The sequence below is a fragment of the Salmo salar genome, chromosome ssa16 (genome assembly GCF_905237065.1).
Source record: "Salmo salar chromosome ssa16, Ssal_v3.1, whole genome shotgun sequence".
NCBI classification, from domain to species: Eukaryota; Metazoa; Chordata; class Actinopteri; order Salmoniformes; family Salmonidae; genus Salmo; species Salmo salar.
Window position 1 is genome coordinate 42,458,465 of NC_059457.1, and position 23,259 is coordinate 42,481,723.

Consider the following 23,259-nt stretch of genomic DNA (forward strand, 5'->3'; position numbering starts at 1 on the left):
TGTAACAGTTTGGATAATGGGACAATTCGGAGAACGCATTTCTCATCCCTGGATTGAGTTATGTTTTCCGAGCCATAACTTACACCAGCTCCGTAGTGTCTTAACCTAAACAGGAAGCCTGTCCGACCCCAGTGCAGATGTAAGCAGTAGTGTCAGAATCTAGTTTGACAAGCGTAAAGGGAGATATGCACGAAAATGCAAGAGGTCATCCAGACAAATAAGACTAAATTCATCGGACACTTCTCAAATGATTCTGAAAAATACCAGCATGGTTTAAGTTGTTTTATTATTTACAGATAAACTTGTTCTGGCTTTTGTTGAGGTGAAAAATCTAATCATGTCACTAAAATAATCAAAGAATATTTACATAACAGCTTCTAAAAAGCTATTTTCTGTCAATAAATTAGGATTATTATGTATGAAGAACATATTTTAAGTTGCGTCATTATATTTAAATAGTTCATTTTTCAACTATTAGCAATTTATTGCTGGGCTGAGTGAGAAATGTTTGGGAACAATATAGAATCTCTGCATTTTAAATTGACACACTAACAGAAACCCATTGGTCATTCAGGGATTATACAGAAAGACTAGAATAGTAGATCTAGTTCATGTTTGCAATTAAAACGTTTATGGAAGGATGATCAGAAGCCTTTTCTCAATCCTCAGAGAGCAGTCTGTGAAAGTGGTCTGTCCTCCTCTTCAGTACCTCCCGGCAATCATCCTACAGAAAAATGGTGCCTTCAAGTTAGTAAAACATCCACTATTTATTTTGTAGAACACTGGTGCTGTTTCTTGTGGAATACAAGTTGTGGCCCAGTCTTTCTGAATTACATTTCCAAACATAAGATAACGGTTTTAACTTGTGGTATTTGTAGAATACTAGCCAAGTGTTTGAGATTGACTCAAGGTTAGTTTTTCAGCTTTTTCCACACCCCAGGGGTATACCCACTTTCCAAATGAGATCTCTGTTGCATGTGTGATGTTTGTTTTGTCAAACGAGATTTAATCCTAGAAGACACCTAACTAGGTCGTGAATTATAGAAATTGCAACAACAAAAAAAGAAACACTACAATTTCATGAAAATAATACTTTGTATGCCACCGGAGGTTAGATACCAAAACACTGTCAACGTACTGTTCCGGACACTCTCTCAAGATACGGGATGAGCTTCTGAAGTTCTTTGTCCTCCTTATCCCCAGACCAGCTCTTGATGGGAAGCATATTCATCAGCTGCAGAAATAAAGCAGGAAGTTTAATAAAACTCCACTCTGCTTCTAAAGAAAAAAAAATATAGAAAAAAAATATGCATCGTATAATTAAGTGAACAACATCACAGTAAACACACATGGTAGGGGTATGTGTGTGGAGCATTGTCCAAAACCACCGTTTTAGCAAGGTCCCTCTTAAGTACGCCCAAATCCTTGACATAGTGCCCAAGAACACAGGTACAGTCCTGTTGATACAAACGGTGTCTACAAAAGAAGATATCAGTTATGTACATGATATAAACAGTGTCTACAAAAGGAGATATCAGTTATACACATTTAAAGTACAACCTTATCAACTGAAATCTATTCCGCAAATTATTCAAAGTAGATGAGATTGTCAGCCTGTCTCTGGTACACAGAACTCTGCAGCTGCAATATCACTAAAACAATACAGCAAAACAAGCATGGCAAAAGGACAGCAACCAAAGTAAAAAAAATGTTACTTCTCATACCGAAACAGCCTTCTTTTCGGGTCCAAGATGTCCAGTATTTTCTCTGCATATTCTTTCTTTGCAGATGTATAAACAAACATCTGCGAAAAACACATTTGAGTCATTCAATTAACTGGCTTCTTAACAATAAACATATTACACATAAATGGGGGAAAGTTAAACATGTAGCTAAAATAAAAACAAATGGCTACTGCACACATAACAACAACTTGAAAACATACCTCAAAATGTTTTGTCATGGCTTCCAGAAATTCTTTCACATGTGGTCGTAGAATCATGTAGACCTATTGAGGTAAGAAAATTAAAATATTACAATATTTTATGTTACTGTCATTAGACAGACATTCGTCCTATTAAAAAAAAATAAACACTGGTCATTCAAGCAAATATTAAAAGCCCTTTTCACTGCCTTCCTGAGGCCTTAGAAGTCTGAAATGAACAGATTGATTCACTAACTTTGTAATGATTGTCCTGGAAACATGTGCGAAAGGTGTACTCTGCATCCTCAATCCGGTTCAGAGAGCTGTACATGAGCGTTTCATCCTAGAACAAAAAATGTCCAAGCAATTGGTACCCCATAGTGTTTAATTTTGATGGAATGATAATATAACTTGGTAATCATCATGGAAATACAACCAATACATTAATATACTAAGTAAATATCAGACTGTAAACTAGACCCGCCTAAAAATATATATTATACTTTGCATGGGAATTACAAAAGTAAATGCTTTGATTAGTCACTAACCTCAAAGGTAAACCCAACACTCACCAGATCTAAAACTAGAGTGGCTTGGGGCGTACTCCTCGTCTTAGGCGGGATGTCTCGTATGCACGGTTTGGACTGCTGGGATTTGGATGGAATGTTCTTGATGAAGGTAAAGCTAAATACCACAATGCAATGGATTCATTACTTTCAGGAAAAGGGAGTCCTTGAGAACCACAGACATTAGGAAAGCAAGTATGGGCAGTGGATTATTTCAGCAGAAGTGCATCACAAACCAGGAACAATTATGTTGGCCAGGCTGGCCAGCTTACTTTAGATGCCCAGCTGTTGATTATCTTATCAGAGTTATTTTACACCAATGGATGGTTTGCTGGTAACTCTTTGATCCTGCATTATGACATAGCCCCAAGATGATCCTGAGGTGATCTAATTCGTCAAGTAGACACATTGTATTTCATAATATGTTATGGCATGCAGCCTTATAATCGTATTCCAAAGAACCAAGAACAAAAAAACGGAAGAACCCACGGGCTGAAAACGTCATCATTGTCCTCATCTCCAGTGAGAAGGCTGATGGAACCATAGCCAAACACACACTGCTCTGGGCTCATCACATCACCACTGCTGGGGGTTCTCGCATCTGAATAGATGAAAAAAAAAACACCAAAAAAAACAGCCTTGATTCAAATGAATAAGACTCATTCACCCTGGACCAATTGAGCCATTACTGTGCTGACCTCATCTACTCTAGCCTCAATAATCACATGCAAGTCCTTGCTAGCCTATACAGTAGTTTGTTTATTAGAAACCGAAAGTGACAGTTTCTCTATAAACAAATAGGCCTACCCAATGGACTCAGGAAAGTGCCAAACCATGATGGCATATTCTCCAAGACAGAAGAATGTCTGTTCTACACAATACAGTTCTATCTGAACACAAACACTGCACACCCATGAATTAGCCCCTGGCCTTCCAAGCAGGCTACCCTACTTGTAAAATACATACAAAAGCCAAACACACACACACTCGGGATTGCTTACTAAATAGTGTGCAAGTACACCATTTCAAACATAGCCCATCCAATCCACCTTTGATGTACTTACTTTCCTTGGTAGGTGTGAGGAACCGGACCATGGGGGAGTAGATATTTCGCACAGTGGAATTGAGGGGAGAGGAGGGGTTTAGCTCGGACAGCACCCGGTGATGGTGCACATTAACGGGGGTCTTGAAGCCCAGATCTAGAAATTAATACAGAATGATTGTCAGTATTTAGTTTCCATCTTGAAATAAACAACAATAGAGCAATTGCATTCACCAAAATAAATGGGTACCTTCTCTGTCTTCATAGGCAGGGGCTGCCACCCTTTTCCTCCCACGCCCTTGTACAAGAGGGCGCTTTGTAGCTGTGGGGATATCATCATCAGGGTAGAGTGACTGGTTATCTGGCTGTTGTACATCTTCATCCTACACACACAAAATATCATTGTGACAGTCTGAAAAAGTAGCTAAAAGCTCACATAAAAAGGATCAGAATTACCCCCACCAACTGTATGTCAGTAAAGTATTGGGCACTAGTATAACAACTTGCAAGTTGTCTCACATACAGGCTGACCCAAACCTTGATCAAAAAAGGCTTTATCCAAAGCGACTTACAGTCATGCATACATACATTGTATGTACAGGCGGTCCTGGGAAACGAACCCACTATCCTGGAGTTCCAAGCACCACAATCTACCAACTGACCTACTAATGACCACATTATTATGAGTCTTTGTCCTATGGAGGATTCAATTCAATCAAGTGTGTATACTGACATTTAACAACATCTAGCTACAGTGATAGTAAAAACAGAGCGCATGGCGACATAGATACTAGTTCAAGTCCCTCCCCCTCGACCTACTTGTGATGGGTAATCTGTATCCTCTCTGCCAGACACTACATCCGTGGAGCTATTTCAGGCGAAATGCAAGACATGCCTACCTGCCTGTATCAACATGAGTTGATGATAAAACCAGTGTGATGTTAAACAAAAAACATGGGTCACCGTTTTATATTACGGACAGGTTATGTTCAGTTATTATAAATGAGATAAAATATTGCATATATAGTTTTGGGTAAGAACGACAAATACATTCAGGGTGGCCAACTGGTCAGTTGGAACTGTGAACAAGAACCCATTGCAACATTGTCCGTTGTAGTTAGCCAGTTTTGCCAGCGAGTGAGGATAAACTCTTTTCACGCCTCTTCGTTACATCTACAACCGGAATTAATTTTTTCGTAGTAGGTTAGGAGAATTTATGCAGCAGGTTGAGAATGAACATATTCAGCTTATGATAATTAACGTGTTAGGTTAGGAAAAAGGTTAGGGCTAGCGAAAATGTTCTCATAACCTGCCATGAAAATCACTTCCAGTCGTAGCTGTATCGAAGCAGCGTGAAAATAGTGTCCTAGCGACTAAGAGCATTTTTCTAGTTAACTATTACAACATCATTGTTTACGGTTGTCAAATCGGCTAGCTAGTTAGCAAGCGATTGTGAATTCGGCTAGCAATTTTGTTTAAGCCAACGATAATGCGTAATACGCATTCAAAAGTCAGCTTATTCCAAGATATTTGGTCAAAACAAGCTCATCGATTTACCTTTTCCGGAGTTACGCTCTGAGCCGCTCTCTTCGAGGACCGCCGACCGTTAAACGGTGCTGATGAAGGGTCAGCAATACTTCGAGACCGAAGTCTCATCTTCACAAAATGAAATGTTGTACACGGACAATAATCCTTGTACCTACTAAAAAAAGTCGAGGACAGATCAGTTCCTGTTTGTGGTTGCTTTTCGTCCTTTATTCCATTCGTTTTCGTGCTGTTTAGTTTCTGTTCATTTAAATCTACCGGGAAGGTCTACTGCTGTAGCTAGCTGTAATCAAGGGGCGGTGCTTTTGAAAAAAACAGTCAACGTGATACCCATGTCACGTTGCAGCTGGTAGCCTGGTGGTGGCAGACCATTTCTAGATAGGGGAATAATAGTCATATTCTATTCATATTCCATTTGTATGGCTTTTTGTTTACAGTTAACTCCCGATGTTTTATTGTTTTGTGGATGAATAGATGGTGTATGACAAAGTGTAAACTTTCGAGGTGTATTTTTGCGAACCATTGGTATACCTAAAATGTTTTGTAAAAATTGAGTAACAATGTACATAATGTACATCAGTAATAAGACAAGGTTCAATACAAAATACAATAAAACACACCCATTTTATTTAAGATTGTATACTTATGTTTTTTCCCCCATTTAAAATCCAGGCAGATAGGCCTACATCAGATAAATCATGTCTTAAACTTTTCCAATGTAAAGGCTGATGGATAACAATTTACAAATGTGTTTAAAGATATAGAATGTAATCTTTCCAGGTTTAACCATGCCATTCAGTTGATACCAACATTCAATGTAATCTGTTCTAAAGAAACCCTGAAACATTCATTGTCTCTTTGTGCTGAAGTATTTATCAATGCAATTGTGGTGTAAAACCTCAGCTGACATTCTAAGAAAATGTTATATTTATTTATATCCAAAATGAATGTATTCACACAAACACATTGATTAAATAGGCAAGAATCGTTCTTCACCCCTCAGAAAAAAGCATTAAAAAGAGATCACACGTTCTAAAAAGCGTGTTGTTGATCTGTTGTTTGGGCACTACACCTTGCTAAAAACTGGTCACTGAAGAGGCACAAAATGCCACCCCTGAACTTCACTTGTTTCCTTGTATTTTGGGAAACATCCCATTCAGTGGAAAAAAGGTTCATCATAGAAAATATTGAGAATAAATATCACACATGCACAAAACGGACTGAAAATTACTTTTGTGCCTGTACCTATAAGAAGTAGTTGTAGGCTGCAGCAATAGTGTTTCAATATAGCAGTTTGTTGCCTAGGGGTAAAACCGACCAAAATGCAAAAGTGCAACATGAAAAATAATCTGTAACACCAATGAAGAGAAAGAGAGAAATACAAAGCGCAACACCATGTGCACACACTAACCTGTAACTTTAGCCCTAGCAGGGATACATCCATAAAAACTGGAGGTAGAAGTATATTCCTGAGAAGTAGAAGAAAAAAGCCTCATTTATATTCTAAATTTCCAAGTACTGCACATGACAACAAAATAGTTAACAAAATCAACCCAGCGGTTCCCCAAATCACAATATTATTATCATTAATATAATAACTATTGTTATTAATATCATGATAATAAATGTCATCAGCTGTAAATGTAATGTCTGTGCTAGGTTGCTATATCATATTTTTTTAAAGAAAACGTCAATGTAAAAACAAAGTAATATAATCTAGAGCCATCCAAAGAATTTTCAGAAGTGTATAATTACTTTTCAGAAGTGTATAATTACTTTTCAGAAGTGCTATAATTACAAGATTTCTTATGCTGTGACAATTCTATGAATTAACCTGTAAATAGAACTATATGTTTTCATTCACAATAACATTGTATTTTATTTCATCTTCACATATGTTTTGGTTGTCCCAGCCATGTACAATCTACCAAACAGATAGCTAAAGCAAGTGGTATGTCTTATAATGTCTTAAGGCTGAACATTCATGGAAAGATTCTGATGAGAATCTCTCTAAAATCTAAAGGATATAGAATAGAAATCTATAAGCAAGCCTCTTCCATGATAAGTAGGTCTCCTAACTTCTGTTGAGATGAAGAAATGATAGAATTCTCCTCAAAATCAAGTTGAAATCTAAACTGTGGGCCTTGCAATCAAATAGAAACAGAGTAAAGGCAGAGATTAGGCCTACCACGGAAGCTATGAACAGCTATGCATCCCAAACTGTATCTGATTGTGTGCTGTAACAAATAAATCCACTAGGAGGCAGCATCACCAAGGCATAAAGTCAGTATTGCTGACAGAGGCTTCCCTGGTCTCATTGCATGTTGCCAAAACAATCCAAAGGGATTGTCATCAATTATGATAAATAAATTATTAACGGCGTTAGACCAGGAGTGGGGAAACTTTTTGGCTCGAGGGCCACATCGGGATTTTCAAATTCAACGGAGGGCTGCATTTTTGGGGGGACCAAATGTTTATTAAAATCAATTTGTGGGGCCTCCCGAGTGGCGCAGTGGTCTAAGGCACTGCATCGCCGTGTTTGAGGCGTCACTACAGACCCGGGTTCGATCCCAGGCTGTGTCACAGCTGGCCTACATTGAGGTCAAATGGATCTGCAGGAAAAAAGACCATGAGGTATACAATGTGTGTAACATCTCCTTATTGTTACTACAATAAAGTCAAAATCGACCTTCCCTGAGGATTCTGAAAAGTACCGAGTGTGAATCGATGCGGTTTCTTGAAGATACAGAAACAGCCTTCCGTCAGATTCTCCTCTCCACCCTCTCAGGGCTGCGCGTCTCAAACTCTTGGGACTGCTTCCTACCTGGCAGGCTGCTCCTACCAGGTGACGTGGAGAGGATCTGTGTCAGCACCATGTACTCTCACTACTGGCATGACCCAGGGCTCTGTTCTAGGCCCTCTCCTCTTCTCTCTCACTCAGCTCCGTCAGAGGGCCTAGAACAGAGCCCTGGGTCATGCCAGTAGTGAGAGTACATGGTGCTGACACAGATCCTCTCCACGTCACCTGGTAGGAGCAGCCTGCCAGGTAGGAAGCAGTCCCAAGAGTTTGAGACGCGCAGCCCTGAGAGAGTGGAGAGGAGAATCTGACAGAAGGCTGTGGTCTCTCCCCTCACTGCGATGCAGATGACACTCAACTACTATTTCCTTCTCCCCTTCTGACACCTAGGTGGCAACACATATCTCTGCCTGCTTGGCAGATATCTCAGCTTGGATTTCGGCCCACCACCTCAAGCTCAACAAAATGGAGCTGCTCTTCCTCCCGGTGAAGGTCTGCCCGCTCCAAGACCTGTCCATCCCAGTTGGCATCTCCATGGTGTCCCCCTCCCAGAGTGCAAAGAACCTTGGCTCAGCCCAGTCCAAGCTCTTCTCTGTCCTGGCACCCCAATGGTGGAACAAGTTTCTCCCTGAAGCTAGGACAGCAGAGTCCCTGCCCATCTTCTGCAAACATCTGAAACACATTACCTTTTCCCCCCTTGCTAGCTCTGACTTGCTGATAGCTACTTTATTTAGGAAAAATGTACTTACTGTGATATGTGGTTATCCCACCTAGCTATCTTAAGATGAATACACCTTAGCAGTTAAAATGCAAATATCTCTGAGAGCTGCAAATCAATGGATATCTGATCGAAATTTATATTTTTTTAAATGAGAAGATGCTCGGATGGGGATGCTTGCCTTGGGGACAAAGTGGTAAAAATATCAAATTGAAGAGCAGTGCTGACCCAAAAGTCAGGAATTGATTGGGTGTTTCCACCCATCCTTTAAACCATAACACAGCTCTATGTTATCGTTAGCCATTTATTGGGATAATAATTGGCTATGACTTTTATTATTCTCTGAGAGAGCTTTTCCCCCCAGGGTCTAGCTGGCGAGGACAGACTCCTTCATACGCTTCAGTGAAAATTGTTTAATAGAACAACCATTGTTGTGTTGCTACAGGAGCATGATTACTCTGCAACTGTGTTATATACAAAAAAAAACTGTACTTCTGATAATTGAAATTAAGTAAAGCAAATGCCAGCAGGTGAAACAGATATCTGTCAATCCCACAGTATTCTTTGTAACATCTTCTATTGTCATTAAACTGGCCTCCTCTGACTCCTCAACAGATTGAAGATAATGGTATAGCTGTGAATATAAGAAGCACTTGGATATAAGCAGCACTATATAATGCAAGCATGTAGCTAAATTCATTAATGCTTTGTCGTTATGAAGATTTCACATATCAAGGTGTAGGCACTCTTGAGACATTATGATGACAAGCTTCTAAATAGAGTCACTTCCAGCCCCAAACCTTAGTTTTAAAGGCGCACAACGGCAGAGCTAAGAATTCTTGCACATATCAATCCCTACCCTGTGTCATCTCAGAGTGATCAACCATTAAACTAAAAGCTTTAAGTAGAGTGAAGATGATCCCACTTCTTATAAAAGGACAGAGTACCCTGGGTAATTGATGAGACAACCTGATAGAAAACTAAATTCTACATGAAAATCAAAAAAATATGGTTGAAATGTGTCATGAGAGAAACAAACACTCAAACCAGGAAATACGTTTGTATAATGTGTGGCTATGACTGAAACATATAGCAGTTAAATACAATGATATTGTTTCACAGCAATCTGGCGGACACCTGAGAAAAACCTGCACATATTCTAAAGCCCAATGAGCATTAAGAATTCCTGTGACTTCTACTAGAAAAAAATGCAAGACAAAACCTGTGTCTGAGCAATTAATAGAAAATCTCAGCAAAGATTGATTTGTTTCCGACCGCATCCTGCAAACGTAAAAGAGGAATTCTATAACATGAGGTCACAATGATACTTTGTTATACCCTGAAGAAATAACATACTTTAAAGCTTTTCTACTTAAAATACAAGAAATGTAAAATGCTTTATAGAATCCTAAATATATATTTTTTGCAATGAGTATATTGTTAGTGATGATGATGATAATAATAACAATGAGGAGAATGATAATGTTACAAACAACTTATTTTTCCTCTTGAGAAGAAGCTTCATTGTCAGTCAGTAGCTGTGTTAAATGTTTAAACAGTGCATTACCCTTCCAATGTATTCTTTTTCTTTTGTTCTCAGATAATCTGTACATTTATGTAGAAATAAATTATTCATAGGCTGTGCAAATATCTATCATATACTGGCTCCTTGTTGGGTTATTCAAACTTATTTAGGCTAAAGAACAAAAGAGGGAAGAATATATGAGAGGACCTGAGAGTGTACTTCAAGTGGTCTGAGTTTCAGTTTGTGTTGCCATATATATGTTTTTTTTTGGCATAGGCTAAGTAGAAAATGAGGTTTATTTTTGGCTTTAGTTAGCATCAAAGATAGGTGGATGAGGTAGGTGTGTAGGGGAGCCACTAGGATCCACTGTGCCCACCAGGGGCTTTGTTGTTACTTGATGATCCAGAGGGGCCTGACGAGGCTGACCCTGCTGCCTGAGCAAAAAGTACACCTGCAAGGGAACAGAAAACAGAAACACCAGTGTGAGACTTCTGTCATTGCAAAAATAAAAGATAGCAAGTTGGTCTGAGTAACCTGACTTACAAAAACTCAAATGTTGACAAACAATGTTGTGAATTCAGGAATGATAAAGTAAAAGTAACACATACAGTACCAGTCAAAAGTTTGGACACACCTACTCATTCAAGGGGTTTTCGTTATTTTTACTATTTTCTACATTGTAGAATAATAGTGAAGACTTCAAAAATATGAAATAACTCATATGGAATCATGTAGTAACCAAAAAAGTGTTAAACAAATCAAAATATACACTGCTCAAAAAAATAAAGGGAACACTAAAATAACACATCCTAGATCTGAATGAATGAAATAATCTTATTAAATACTTTTTTCTTTACATAGTTGAATGTGCTGACAACAAAATCACACAAAAATAATCAATGGAAATCCAATTTATCAACCCATGGAGGTCTGGATTTGGAGTCACACTCAAAATTAAAGTGGAAAACCACACTACAGGCTGATCCAACTTTGATGTAATGTCCTTAAAACAAGTCAAAATGAGGCTCAGTAGTGTGTGTGGCCTCCACGTGCCTGTATGACCTCCCTACAACGCCTGGGCATGCTCCTGATGAGGAGGCAGATGGTCTCCTGAGGGATCTCCTCCCAGACCTGGACTAAAGCATCCGCCAACTCCTGGACAGTCTGTGGTGCAAGGTGGCGTTGGTGGATGGTGCGAGACATGATGTCCCAAATGTGCTCAATTGGATTCAGGTCTGGGGAACGGGCGGGCCAGTCCTGCTGGAGGTCATTTTGCAGGGCTCTGGCAGTGCTCCTCCTGCTCCTCCTTGCACAAAGACGGAGGTAGCGGTCCTGCTGCTGGGTTGTTGCCCTCCTACGACCTCCTCCACGTCTCCTGATGTACTGGCCTGTCTCCTGGTAGCGCCTCCATGCTCTGGACACTACACTGACAGACACAGCAAACCTTCTTGCCACAGCTCGCATTGATGTGCCATCCTGGATGAGCTGCACTACCTGAGCCACTTGTGTGGGTTGTAGACTCCGTCTCATGCTACCACTAGAGTGAAAGCACCGCCAGCATTCAAAAGTAACCAAAACATCAGCCAGGAAGCATAGGATTTCCACCTGTTGTCTATTCCATTTGCACAACAGCATGTGAAATTTATTGTCAATCAGTGTTGCTTCCTAAGTGGACAGTTTGATTTCACAGAAGTGTGATTGACTTGGAGTTACATTGTGTTGTTTAAGTGTTCCCTTTATTTTTTTGAGCAGTGTATATTATATTTTAGATTCTTCAAAGTAGCCACCCTTGATGACAGCTTTGCACACTCTTGGCATTCTCAAAACCAAGGAGTTCCCACATATGCTGGCTGTTTTCCTTCACTCTGTGGTCCAACTCATCCCAAACCATCTCATTTGGGTTGAGGTCGGGTGATTGTGGAGGCCAGGTCACCCTTGCACAACCTGGAGGTGTGTTTTGGGTCATTGTCCTGTTGAAAAACAAATGATAGTCCCACTAAGTGCAGACCAGATGGGACGGCGTATCTTTGCAGAATGCTTTGGTAGCCATGCTGGTTAAGTGTGCCTTGAATTCTAAATAAATCACAGACAGTGTCACCAGCAAAGCACCCCCACATCTCCTCCTTCATGCTTCACAGTGGGAACCACACATGCAGAGATCATCCGTTCACCTACTCTGCATCTCACAAAGACACGGTGATTGGAACCAAAAATCTCTAATTTGGACTCATCAGACCAAAGGACAGATTTTCACCGGTCTAATGTCCATTGCTTGTGTTTTTTGGCCCAAGAAAGTCTCTTCTTATTATTGGTGTCCTTTAGCAATTCGACCATGAAGGCCTGATTCACGCAGTCTCCTCTGAACCGTTTATGTTGAGATGTGTCTGTTACTTGAACTCTGTGAAGAATTTATTTGGGCTGCAATCTGAGGTGCAGTTAACGCTAATGAACTTATCCTCTGCTGCAGAGATAACTCTGGGTCTTCCTTTCCTGTGGTGGTCCTCATGAGAGCCAGTTTCATCATAGCGCTTGATGGTTTTTGCGACTGCATTTGAAGAAACGTTCAAAGTTCTTGAAATTTTCCGTATTGACTGACCTTCATGTCTTAAAGTAATGATGGACTGTCATTTCTCTTTGTTTATTTGAGCTGTTCTAGCCATAATATGGACTTGGTCTTTTAGCAAATAAGGATATCTTCTGTATACCACCCCTACCTTGTCACAACACAACTGATTGGCTCAAACTCATTAAGAAGGAAAGAAATTCCACAAATTAACTTTTAACAAGGCACATCTGTTAACTGAAATGCATTCCAGGTGACTATCTCATGAAGCTGGATGAGATGATGCCAAAGAGTATGCAAAGCTGTCATCAATGCAAAGGGTGGCTACTTTGAAGAATCTCAAATATAAAATATATTTTCATTTGTTTAACACTTTTATGGTTACTACATGATTCCATATGTGTTATTTCATAGTTGTGATGTCTTCACTATTATTCTACAATGTAGAAAATGTAAAAAAGAAAAACCCTTGAATGAGTAGATGTGTCCAAACTTTCACAGGTACTGTATGGTAACACAAGAACGTGTTGTTGATTCTGTGACTGGTGACTCACCGGTGTACATGACTCCATTGAGTTCCACTGACATACTGATGCTGCTCATGCCATTAGTTGTGAGATTGAGAGCTGAGTCCTGTCGGCCATCTGAGAAAAGACACACAGCATGTAATGTACACAACACTCATAGGTGATGTTTAACAGCAGATATAAGCATCAACATCTCAGGAAAATGTGTAAATATGAACAATCTCACTACACAAACATATGGGGCGGCAGGTAGCCTACAGTTTCGAGAAGCGAGCCAGCAACTGGAGGGTTGCCAGTTCAAATCCTGGGTCTAAGCAAGTTACTTAACCCCCCCCACAACAACTGCACCAGTGTGGCAGCCCCCTGCTCTAACTTCTCCAACCTGTATATGTATGTTTGTCTTTCAGAGGAGTTGGTCACATTTCGGTCGGACCTTGTGTACAATTGACAAATAAAAGGATCTTAAACTAACTGCACAAACAAACGTATAAATTAATTAATTGAACAATCTAATAACCTGTAATAAGGAATATCTGAATAAACTAACTAACTTCTGGAACAACCTAACAAACAAATGGAACCCACCCCGCTCACTTGGATACATTATATCAATTCATGAGATAGTTTACCAAAGTATCCAAGTGAGTGGACACCTAAGGCAATTGATTCATGAATGGTTCCCACCTGATGTCCTCAGTTGCCCTTTGTGCCCGCTCCCATACCCTATCATTCTGTATTTGTTTATGACTGTAACTTGTATACAGGTAGACCAGAGAAGCCACATCCCTGATTGGCAGGTGAGTGACAACCAATGTTCCCTCTAACTTAAACGTTGTGAAAATTCTGTGCAACTTCCAGCACGCGTTTACTGTGAACACTGAGGCTGTAACCGCTTTAAGTTAGTTTTAACTTGGGCCAAGTAGGCTACTGTGGCTATTTGATCATAATGTAGGCCTACCAGTGGCCTACCATGAGAGAAAATGCATCCCATAACATTTTAACATGGAAATAGCTGTTCTATCATTCAACCTACAGTAGTAGGTGTTCAATGTAGGCCTACATTCCATGAGACTTTTGGGAAAAAAACATGCAGGGCTTGACATTAACCTGTTTATCCACTTGTCCTTCAGACAAGGACGTGACTGAACATGTTGTGTTGTTTGATGCAAGAAACCACTTGACAAAATAAAATGCATTATTATTCCCATACCATTATTACAGAGTCAGACAAATTATGCTACCCTCTGTCTATTGGCTACTTAATTTATTCAAGCCTGTCTCAAAATATAACACTGCCCCTTTAAGACAAGAAAAAAGCTCTGTGACTCGCTTTCAAAAATGTCTAGAAAATAACATGTTTTGTGCTCTTGTAGTAAGCAATCACGCCCCTATTGGAGACTACAAATGATCTATAACTGGGCTAATAACTCAGTAACTAGCAAAGGATATGAACAGAATGTGCACATGTGGCTACATGCACCTCTTGCTTTGATCTCAAAACAAGCGCATCTACTCACTACCACAGCTGTAAACACAGTCCAGTTCAAATTAAATGACACAGATCCATATATGTTAATGGTCTATTTGCATATAGGCCTTCTGCAGCTCTGATTGGTTATGCACCGGTCTGTGTAGAGTATGGGCTGAGTCAGTGCGCAAATAATCATACGCTGATGCCTTTTGCGTACAACAAAATCTGTTGCATAATTTGTTTTGTTTTTTGGTATGTTGCATTGAATGTAGCTAATATTGCGTTGATTCGATCACAATTGCCACAGTAAAGGAAAACGTTGATAGTGTTAACTAACGGAAAACTCTAGAAAGTTGAGTGAAGTTCAATCTTGTGCTTCTCTCAGTGGGCTGATATTTCTTCTGCGCTCGGGGCTACTGCGCACCCGCGTATGCGTGCAGTTTAGAGGGAACATTGGTGGCAAACCTGATTAGAAGCACCTTTTGCTCATCAGTTGCTCACCTGTGTTCCCTACAAATGCTGTTTTGAATGAAAAAGCTTTGTACCTACACACTGAAGAAGGCTGAAAAGCTGAAACGTCTGTGTATGCTAATCCCTGATGAAGTGAAAATAATAAAATAAAATAGAAAAATGAATTAAGCTGTATGCAACATCTTTTTGAGTGCGAACCCATCACACCTTTTTATTTATTAACTATACTAAGAAATCATTTATTTTACTGAAGGGAAGCAATGGTGGACCAATCTTGGTACTTTCAAATCAAATGTAACATTATTTAAAGTGCATTTAAAAATGGCAACAGGCTCTACCTTGGTTGTTGATGCGGATGTTCATGGGCATCTGGGTAGTCCTGGCCAGCAGATTGTGCTGCAGCGCTCTCTGCAGCAGCCGCTGGTGCTTCTCAGCTGGTAGGGCAATCTTCTTCTCCGGGGGCTCGCCTGCCTCCAGTCTGTCCCTCAGCTGCTCTAGAGCCGCTAACTGGGCCGCTGCTGCCTGCACCGCCACCGCCGAATTACCAACCAGAGGGTGCCTGGACATGAAGCCCAAGCTGGACACAGGCTGGCCACCCTCCTCTTCTACAGGGGAGAGGGGAGACGGAGAAGTTTAGAGCAGGGTCGTTTTGGTCCAGGATGTGGTAGCTTTTCAAATGAAGTATCTGTTGTCTGATGTTATGGGTACCTGTTCACTTCAACCGTTCTGTGATAAGTATGAACCCTCCCAACCCTCGTTGTGTTCACGTTCACTTCAATCGTTGGCTTTATTCATGTCTGTGATATGAATGAACCCACTTTTTTTTATTTATAAAAAAATACAAATATACTTCCTCATCTCAATGCAGAATAATTGTCCTTTAAAGATATCTGAGTATAGCAAAACACCTTTCTATCCATCAACACTATGTTCATCGTTGGCTAGACGAGTGCATACAAAGTTCAAAACCCCAACCCTTTTATGTACCTTTCTTGATTTTTGGGATGGGAGTGAGAGAGTGGCCTCCGTTGGTGGCCACGTTCATCCCCATGTTCTGCATGGACATCTTGGGAGAGGACAGCATGGTGGGGGTCCCATTGGGGGAGTAGGTGAAGAGGGAGCTGCCAAAGCTCTGCCGGCGGCCCTCCCGTCGGTTACAGTCGATAGCTGCCTGGAGCTCGTTGGGGTTGCTGAGGCTCCTCTTGTCACATTCGTATGGATACAGGTACTTCATGTACCTGTGAAAAAGATATGAAATTATTTGAAAAACACTGTATTACAATGGATAAGTATACCTTGAAACAAGTTTACAAATGATATGGGGGAATGTGTGTGTGTTCGGTGTGCGTGTGTGCATAAGTGTGTGCTCGCGCATGTGTGTGTGTGTGTGTGTGTGTGTGTGTGTGTGTGTGTGTGTGTGTGTGTGTGTGTGTGTGTGTGTGCGCTCACGCGTGTGTGTGTACTCACTGTGTCCTGAGAGTAAAGGCTGCACTGGTAATTGAGGTAGGCAGGTTGAGTCCTTTAGTGATCTCTCTCCACAGCTTCTTGTTGATGACCTCCACCAGGCCTCCCTTCTCTGTCACCAGCTGGTACAGCATGTACAGGTCTAGGACCTGCTTGGCCATGATGGGGATCCTGTTCACAGGGGTTCCTGAAGACGAGGAAAAGACAACTCACTGCCTGTCGCTAACACCATACTCTTTTTCTAGGTTTCCCTTTTGATAAGTTGTCATGGAACTGACTGTGAACTGAGAAAACTTTCTAGTGGTCTGAAACATTTTAATGCTTCAGGAGTACAAAAACATATTCAGAAATGTCATGTTCTATATTCTGGGTTGGACAGTAACTGATTAAATGTAATCAGTTACATGTAAACGGATTACCAAAAAATGAACTGTAATCAGTTACATTACAAGCAAATTAAAAAAAATATCATATTAAAAATACTTTTGAAAAACTAGATGCTTACTTCTTGGATTACTTTTAAATTCAGAAAGGATGTTTGATTTAAAAAAAATACATTATGACACCTTGTTTTCTCATTGACATTCAATTTAGCACTGACAAAAAGGCGCAAGTTTAAGCTTGTTACACCTGAGCGATCACTATGATGACACACCAAATGCATTTGAAGGATCCTTTTTGTCTGCTTCTAATGCCTCTTATTTATTTACATTTTTTATTTAACCTTTATTTAACTAGGCAAGCCAGTTAAGAATTCTTATTTACAATGACGGCCTACCCCCGGCCAAACCCTAACCTGGACAATGCAGGTCCAATTGTGCACCACCCTATGGGACTCCCAATCACGACCGGTTGTGATACAGCCTGGAATCAAACCAGGGTCTGTAGTGACGCCTCTAGCACTGAGATACAGTGCCTTAGAGCGCTGCGCCACTCGGGAGTAATAATAAAGTAAGGGGAAAGTAATCATAAAGTAACTGAAAGTAATCAAATTATGTTACTGAGTTTGCGTAATCCAAAAGCTACATTACTGATTACAATATTGGACAGGTAAGTAGTAACTGTAACAGATTACATTTAGAAAGTAACCTACCCAACCCTGGTTCTACGGTATTGTTTTCCTATGGAGAGTATCACACCTTTTCTTAGCACACAATACTTCAATACATAATCAATTGTCAATGCTATGTCTGTTTTGTTCTTGTTATGGTATTGGGTCTAATTGTGCTTAAAAAAAACATGACTTTTCAAAAATAATTCTGAAAGAAAGCTATGGGGGGAAAAAAACTGGAAAATGTTCTCCTCAGTCTCTTTTCAATTCCCTATATTGTACCTAGAGGGCAGTGTCCAATTCTTTGAGCAACTAGGCACGCAGACCAGCCCATACATTTGTTTGAGGGCACAGTGTATAGTGTAAACATACCCTAAACACCCAATACTGGATTTTCCACACTTACTATCTTAACATAATAATATGTATTGCTATTACCTTAAACATGTTGGTCTTATATTTCCAAAGTAGAACTAGTTTGTGAATCAAAATTATACATTGTGCTGTGCTGTGCTGAGGGCACACACTTAACGTGTTGTGAAAAATGTAATGTAATGTTTTTAATTGTATATATCTGCCTTAATTTTGCATGACCCCAGGAAGAGTAATGGGCAACCAGACTAAATACAAATAGAGTCTGACGAAGTGACGATCATTAATAAAAGATGCAAATGCTGAACCAAACCAAACACCATAACTTAACGGAGCTACATTAAAAACTCCGGCGCCTAAATATATACCAAAATACATTCCTAAGTTGACACATGTAGTCTCATGTAAGCTTTAGTTTTAGACGAGCTGGGAACAGTGAAGGCTTGGCCGACCATAAAGCAATCATCTGCAAATGAATAAAGATCCACCCACAGAGGTGAAAGCTGAGAGTGGTGTTTCCTATGTCAGTGAAGGGGGAGGGGCGGGGGCAGGTGGCTAGAGAACACAACAGGGCCTCTCAGTACTAACCCACCAAGGCAAACAGTGAAATCTCTATCGAGTCATGTCTTTCCTTTGTATTAATGCGGCTCTGCTGCATGACATACTGGGACAGAAAGGTACAGTACTGTCTTGCATATACGCCACTCCTTTTACAATACTCGCTCACCTCTCTTTTGCATGAAGCTGAATAGGTCATCCAGGAACTCTTTTCTCTTTGGGTCTCCATCTAGTTCGTAGAGCTGGAGAGGAGAGGAGAAGAGGGGGAGAGATGAAAACAGGTTACAGCTGGGAGTAGATTACCAAGGGGGGTTGAGAACTATTATTGCCCCAAAATGGAGGATGGAGCCTCAGCTTTAGAATGCCATTAAGTCGAGAGAGGAGGTCTAGTATGATGAAAACCTGATGTGGCCCAGCTGCTATGGCCGAGAGCTCCGGAAAGTTCAGTGAAAATGAACAGTAAAAGTGAAGCACATGGCTCAGGGGAATACAGTGGGCTATTGTGGTAACTTAAATTGCGGTATGAAGATTGTTCACAACAAAGATTGATTCACACTTGCTGGTGTGGAGAGTATCTTTTGACTGACTAGCGTGTCAAACAAAAGTGTAGTTTACAAATCAAACCAATAATGTATAGCTGAGGCGGAAGAATACATTTTCTTTCATCATTGGGTTTTAATTCTCTCTGAAATGACATATACCCAACTAAAATATAAATGCAACATGTAAAGTGTTGGTACCATGTTTCATGAGCTGAAATAAAAGATCCCAGAAATACACACAAAATGCTTTAATTCTCTCAAATTTTGTGCACAGATGTGTTTCCATCGCTGTTAGTGAGCATTTTTCCTTTGCCAAGATAATCCATCCACCTGACAGGTGTGGCATATCAAGAAGCTCCTGAGTGGGCTCCTGAGTGGCGCAGTGGTTTCAGGCACTGCATCTCAGTGCTAGAGGCATCACTACAGACACTCTGGTTCGAATCCAGGCTGTATCATAACTGGCTGTGATTGGGAGTTCCGGTAGGCTGTCATTGTAAATAAGAATTTGTTCTTAACTGACTTAAATTATTATATATATTTATATAAAGCTTAAATTATTATATATATTTTTTTTATCTGATTAAACAGCATGATCATTACACAGGTGCACCTTGTGCTGGGGACTATAAAATGTGCAGTTGTCGTCACACAACACAATGCCACAGATGTCTCAAGTTTTGAGGGAGTGTGCAATTGGCATGCTGACTGTAGGAATGTCTACCAGCGCTGTTGCCAGAGAATTGAATGTTAATTTCTCTACCATAACTCTGTTTTAGAGAATTTGGCAGTACGTCCAACCAGCCTCACAACCACAGACCATGTGTAACCTACTCCAGCCCAGGACCTCCACATCCGGCTTCTTCACCTGCGGGATCATCTGAGACGAGCCAACCGGACAGCTGATGAAACTGTGGGTTTGCGCAACAAAATAATTTCTGCACAAACTGTCAGAAACCGTCTCAGGGAAGCTCATCTGCATGCTCGTCGTCCTCTCCAGGGTCTTGACCTGACTGCAGTTCGGCGTCATAACAGACTTCAGTGGGAAAATGCTCAGCATTCGATGGCCAATGGCATGATGGAGAAGTGTGCTCTTCATTCATCACCTCATGTTTCAGCATGATAATGCACGGCCCCATATTGCAAGGATCTGTACACAATTCCTGGAAGCGGAAAATGTCCCAGCTTTTCCATGGTCTGCATACTCATCAGACATGTCACCCATTGAGCATGTTTGGGATGCTCTGGATCAACGTGTACAACAGCATGTTCCAGTTCCCGACAATATCCAGCAACTTCACACAGCCATTGAAGAGGAGTGGGACAACCTTCCACAGGCAACAATCAACCGCCTGATCAACTCTATGTCTCTATGTAAAGGAGATGTGTTGCGCTGCATGAGGCAAATGGTGGTCACCCCAGATACTCACTGGTTTTCTGATCCACACCCCTACTTCTTTTTGTAAGGTACAGTATCTGTGACCAACAGATGCATATCTGTATTCCCAGTCATGTGAAATCCATAGATTAGGGCATAATTAATTTATTTCAATTGACTGATTTCCTTGTATGAACCGTAACTCAGTAAAGTCTTTGAAATTGTTGCATTATGCGTTTATATTTTTGTTAAGTGCACAAGATGCTTCATCAATACAATAGTTTGGCCAGAGCACACAATGTAAAACTCTAGTCTTGTTCTGGACTTGGGAGTACTTTTTGCAGGCTCTTGCTGTGTAATCACAAACATGCCATTCTCTTTGTGGCGTCTAACGCCCATTAGTGATGCCAAGCTGCAGTTAGATCTTATTATCAGAAGGACGGGAGGCTGGATGACTAGGTGGGGGAGGGGCGGTAATAAATGTAGGGCTGGAGGCAAGGCCAGTCTTAATTACAGGATGCATGCATTTCGAGGAGTGCCAAGCCATAAATCTTCAAAATGCTCTCTCTCCCTCACTCTCTCTCACAGAAGTTCCAAAAGAATAAAAGACATTTCAAATGTCATATTATGTCTATATGCAGTGTTGAAACGATGTGCAAATAGTTAAAATACAAAATGGAAAACATCATACTGCTGTGATGGCACACTGTGGTATTTCACCTAATAGATTTTTTAAATATTTTATTTAACCTTTATTTAACTAGGCAAGTCAGTTAAGAACAAATTCGTATTTACAATGAAGGCCTACACCGGCCAATATTGGAGTTTATCAAAATTGGATTTGTTTTGGAATTCTTTGTGGGTCTGTGTAATCTGAGGGAAATATGTGTCTCTAATATGGTCATACATTTGGCAAGTTAGTAAGCACAGCTCAGTTTCCACCTCATTATGTGAGCAGTGTGCACATAGCCTATCTTCTCGAGAGCCAGGTCTGCCAACGGCGGCCTCTCTCAATAGCAAGGCTATACTCACAGAGTCTGTACATAGTAAAAGCTTTTCTTAATTTTGTGTGTCTCTCTCTCTCTCCCCCCCTGCCTCCAACTCCTCCTCCTCCACAGCGAAACCATCATGCTCTTCCTTTTCCACTTACAATATCTGGGAACAGATAAACTCCTTGTCATGGGCAAATTCTTAGGTGGTAAACGATTGTCGGACATCTTGGCTTGTTCAATGTGACAGGGTCTAGGTCTGCCGATTAAGTACCAAATGTTGAGTGTTAATCGTGTAGTGTGACTGGTGTAACGAGCCGATCCCGGTAACAGACACATAGGAACAAGGCCGACACTGAGTATGCACACAATAATGCGATTATTATGAATAGTCAAACGAATATATGAGTTTGATTTAAGTGTTTACATGCTTTACAAGAAAAACACATTTTCTAAATAATCATGTTTAGGCCCTACATGACGTGAAATCAGGCTACCTGATGGGATTTTGATAAATGCACAAAATCCCCAATCAAAATAAACGTTCTACCACAGCAACCATGTTATTTTGGGGAAGCCTATTTTATTCTGAGTTCGGACATATAAAGTTTGTATTTCTAAGATTGCATACTTTCAGTTTTTCTGAACTCATTTCACTCGCACATAAGCGTAGAGGGAGGCTGCGCTGCTGGTGCTGGCACATGTTCAGATCAAATACACCCTGAGGTTGACGACGTCAGCTGACGTAGCCTCTCAAGCCAATCGCAGAATATGACCACAGAACTGAAGCAAATTGTACAATCTGTTCAGGTTAATGGAGACTCATATCTCCCTCACTAACTTTAAGCATCAGCTGTCAGAGCAGCTCACAGATCATTGCACCTGTAAATAGCCCATCTGTAAATAGCCCATCCAACTACCTCATCCCCATATTGTTATTTATTTTTTTGCTCCTTTGCACCCCAGTATCTCTACTTGCACATTCATCTTCTGCCCATCTATCACTCCAGTGTATAATTGCTAAATTGTAATTACTTCGCCACTACGGCCTATTTATTGCCTTACCTCCCTAACCTTACCTCATTTGCACACACTGTATATAGACTTTTTTCTATTGTGTTGATTGTACGTTTGTTTATTCCATGTGTAACTCTGTGTTGTTGTTTGTGTCGCACTGCTTTGCTTTATTTTGGTCAGATCGCAGTTGTAAATGAGAACTTGTTCTCAACTGGCCTACCTGGTTAAATAAAAGGTGAAATAAAAAAATTCCAAAAAAATAATATCAGTATTTTAATTTGGTAACATTGCACAGTGTGACATGTAATAATCGTAAAATACTGAATCCGACGTATAGTTTAGGAAGACCTTTAACCAGATGTCAACAAGATTAGTGATACCCTCCGTGACAAGCAGTATCAATCTACTTAGGCAAAGCCAGAGAGCTATAAATGGTTGACGTTCCTGACACAAGGTAGGAAAGGAACCCACCAATCAGGTTCCCTTCCCCACCTCGCTCTCCTATCAACCACCAGTTCCTTTAGTTGGCCCCTTCTCTCTTGTATTACTGGATACAGCTGCATCCTTTTCATGTGAACCTCTTAGAGACCCCCGCCACACACCCTCTAACCCCCTCATTCTAACTCCCACCTACACACCCCACTAACCCCCTCACACACCCCTCTAACCCCCTCATTCTAACTCCCACCTACACACCCCTCTAACCCCCTCATTCTAACTCCCACCTACACACCCCTCTAAC

At 40.6% G+C, this 23,259-nt stretch overlaps 2 protein-coding genes across 7 annotated transcripts in view; both read right to left on the reverse strand.

The window, feature by feature from the left end:
- Positions 1-268: 268 nt before the first annotated feature.
- ctdspl3 (CTD (carboxy-terminal domain, RNA polymerase II, polypeptide A) small phosphatase like 3) lies at positions 269-5,392 on the reverse strand. Of its 3 annotated transcripts, none has more exons than XM_045697284.1 (11): positions 5,090-5,392; positions 3,783-3,915; positions 3,555-3,689; positions 2,980-3,091; positions 2,473-2,608; positions 2,181-2,267; positions 1,946-2,008; positions 1,725-1,804; positions 1,350-1,476; positions 1,139-1,234; positions 269-724 (listed from the first exon to the last, which is right to left on the reverse strand). In XM_045697284.1, the coding sequence occupies exons 1-11, from the start codon at positions 5,186-5,188 to the stop codon at positions 659-661; spliced, it is 1,134 nt and encodes a 377-aa protein (XP_045553240.1). In that variant the 5' UTR covers positions 5,189-5,392; the 3' UTR covers positions 269-658. The 3 variants fall into 3 exon arrangements, with proteins under 3 accessions (XP_045553240.1, XP_014004789.2, XP_045553241.1); XM_014149314.2 differs by having other exon boundaries at positions 2,497-2,608; positions 5,090-5,391; XM_045697285.1 differs by lacking the exon at positions 5,090-5,392 and adding an exon at positions 4,105-4,536.
- Positions 5,393-8,882: 3,490 nt separating this feature from the next.
- Positions 8,883-23,259, reverse strand: part of arid3a (AT-rich interactive domain 3A) — a 59,411-nt gene continuing 45,034 nt past the window's right edge. For all 4 annotated transcript variants that reach the window (XM_014149309.2, XM_014149310.2, XM_014149312.2 and 1 more), the window contains 6 exons: positions 18,764-18,836; positions 16,617-16,800; positions 16,137-16,387; positions 15,488-15,754; positions 13,235-13,324; positions 8,883-10,568 (listed from right to left, as the gene is read on the reverse strand). In XM_014149309.2, the coding sequence (XP_014004784.2) occupies positions 10,474-10,568; positions 13,235-13,324; positions 15,488-15,754; positions 16,137-16,387; positions 16,617-16,800; positions 18,764-18,836 (960 nt within the window). In that variant the 3' untranslated portion in view covers positions 8,883-10,473. The remainder of the gene's footprint in view (positions 10,569-13,234; positions 13,325-15,487; positions 15,755-16,136; positions 16,388-16,616; positions 16,801-18,763; positions 18,837-23,259) is intronic.

Bases quoted from the DNA above. Each gene is read 5' to 3' on its own strand.
- ctdspl3 (XM_045697284.1), bottom strand. From the start codon at position 5,188: ATGAGACTTCGGTCTCGAAGTATTGCTGACCCTTCATCAGCACCGTTT. The intron at 3,916-5,089 runs GTAAATCGATGA...TTGTGTGTGTAG, and splicing joins AGAGCGTAACTCCGGAAAAG to GATGAAGATGTACAACAGCC. The intron at 2,609-2,979 runs GTGGGTTCTTCC...TGTGGTATTTAG, and splicing joins AATGATGACGTTTTCAGCCC to CTTTACCTTCATCAAGAACA.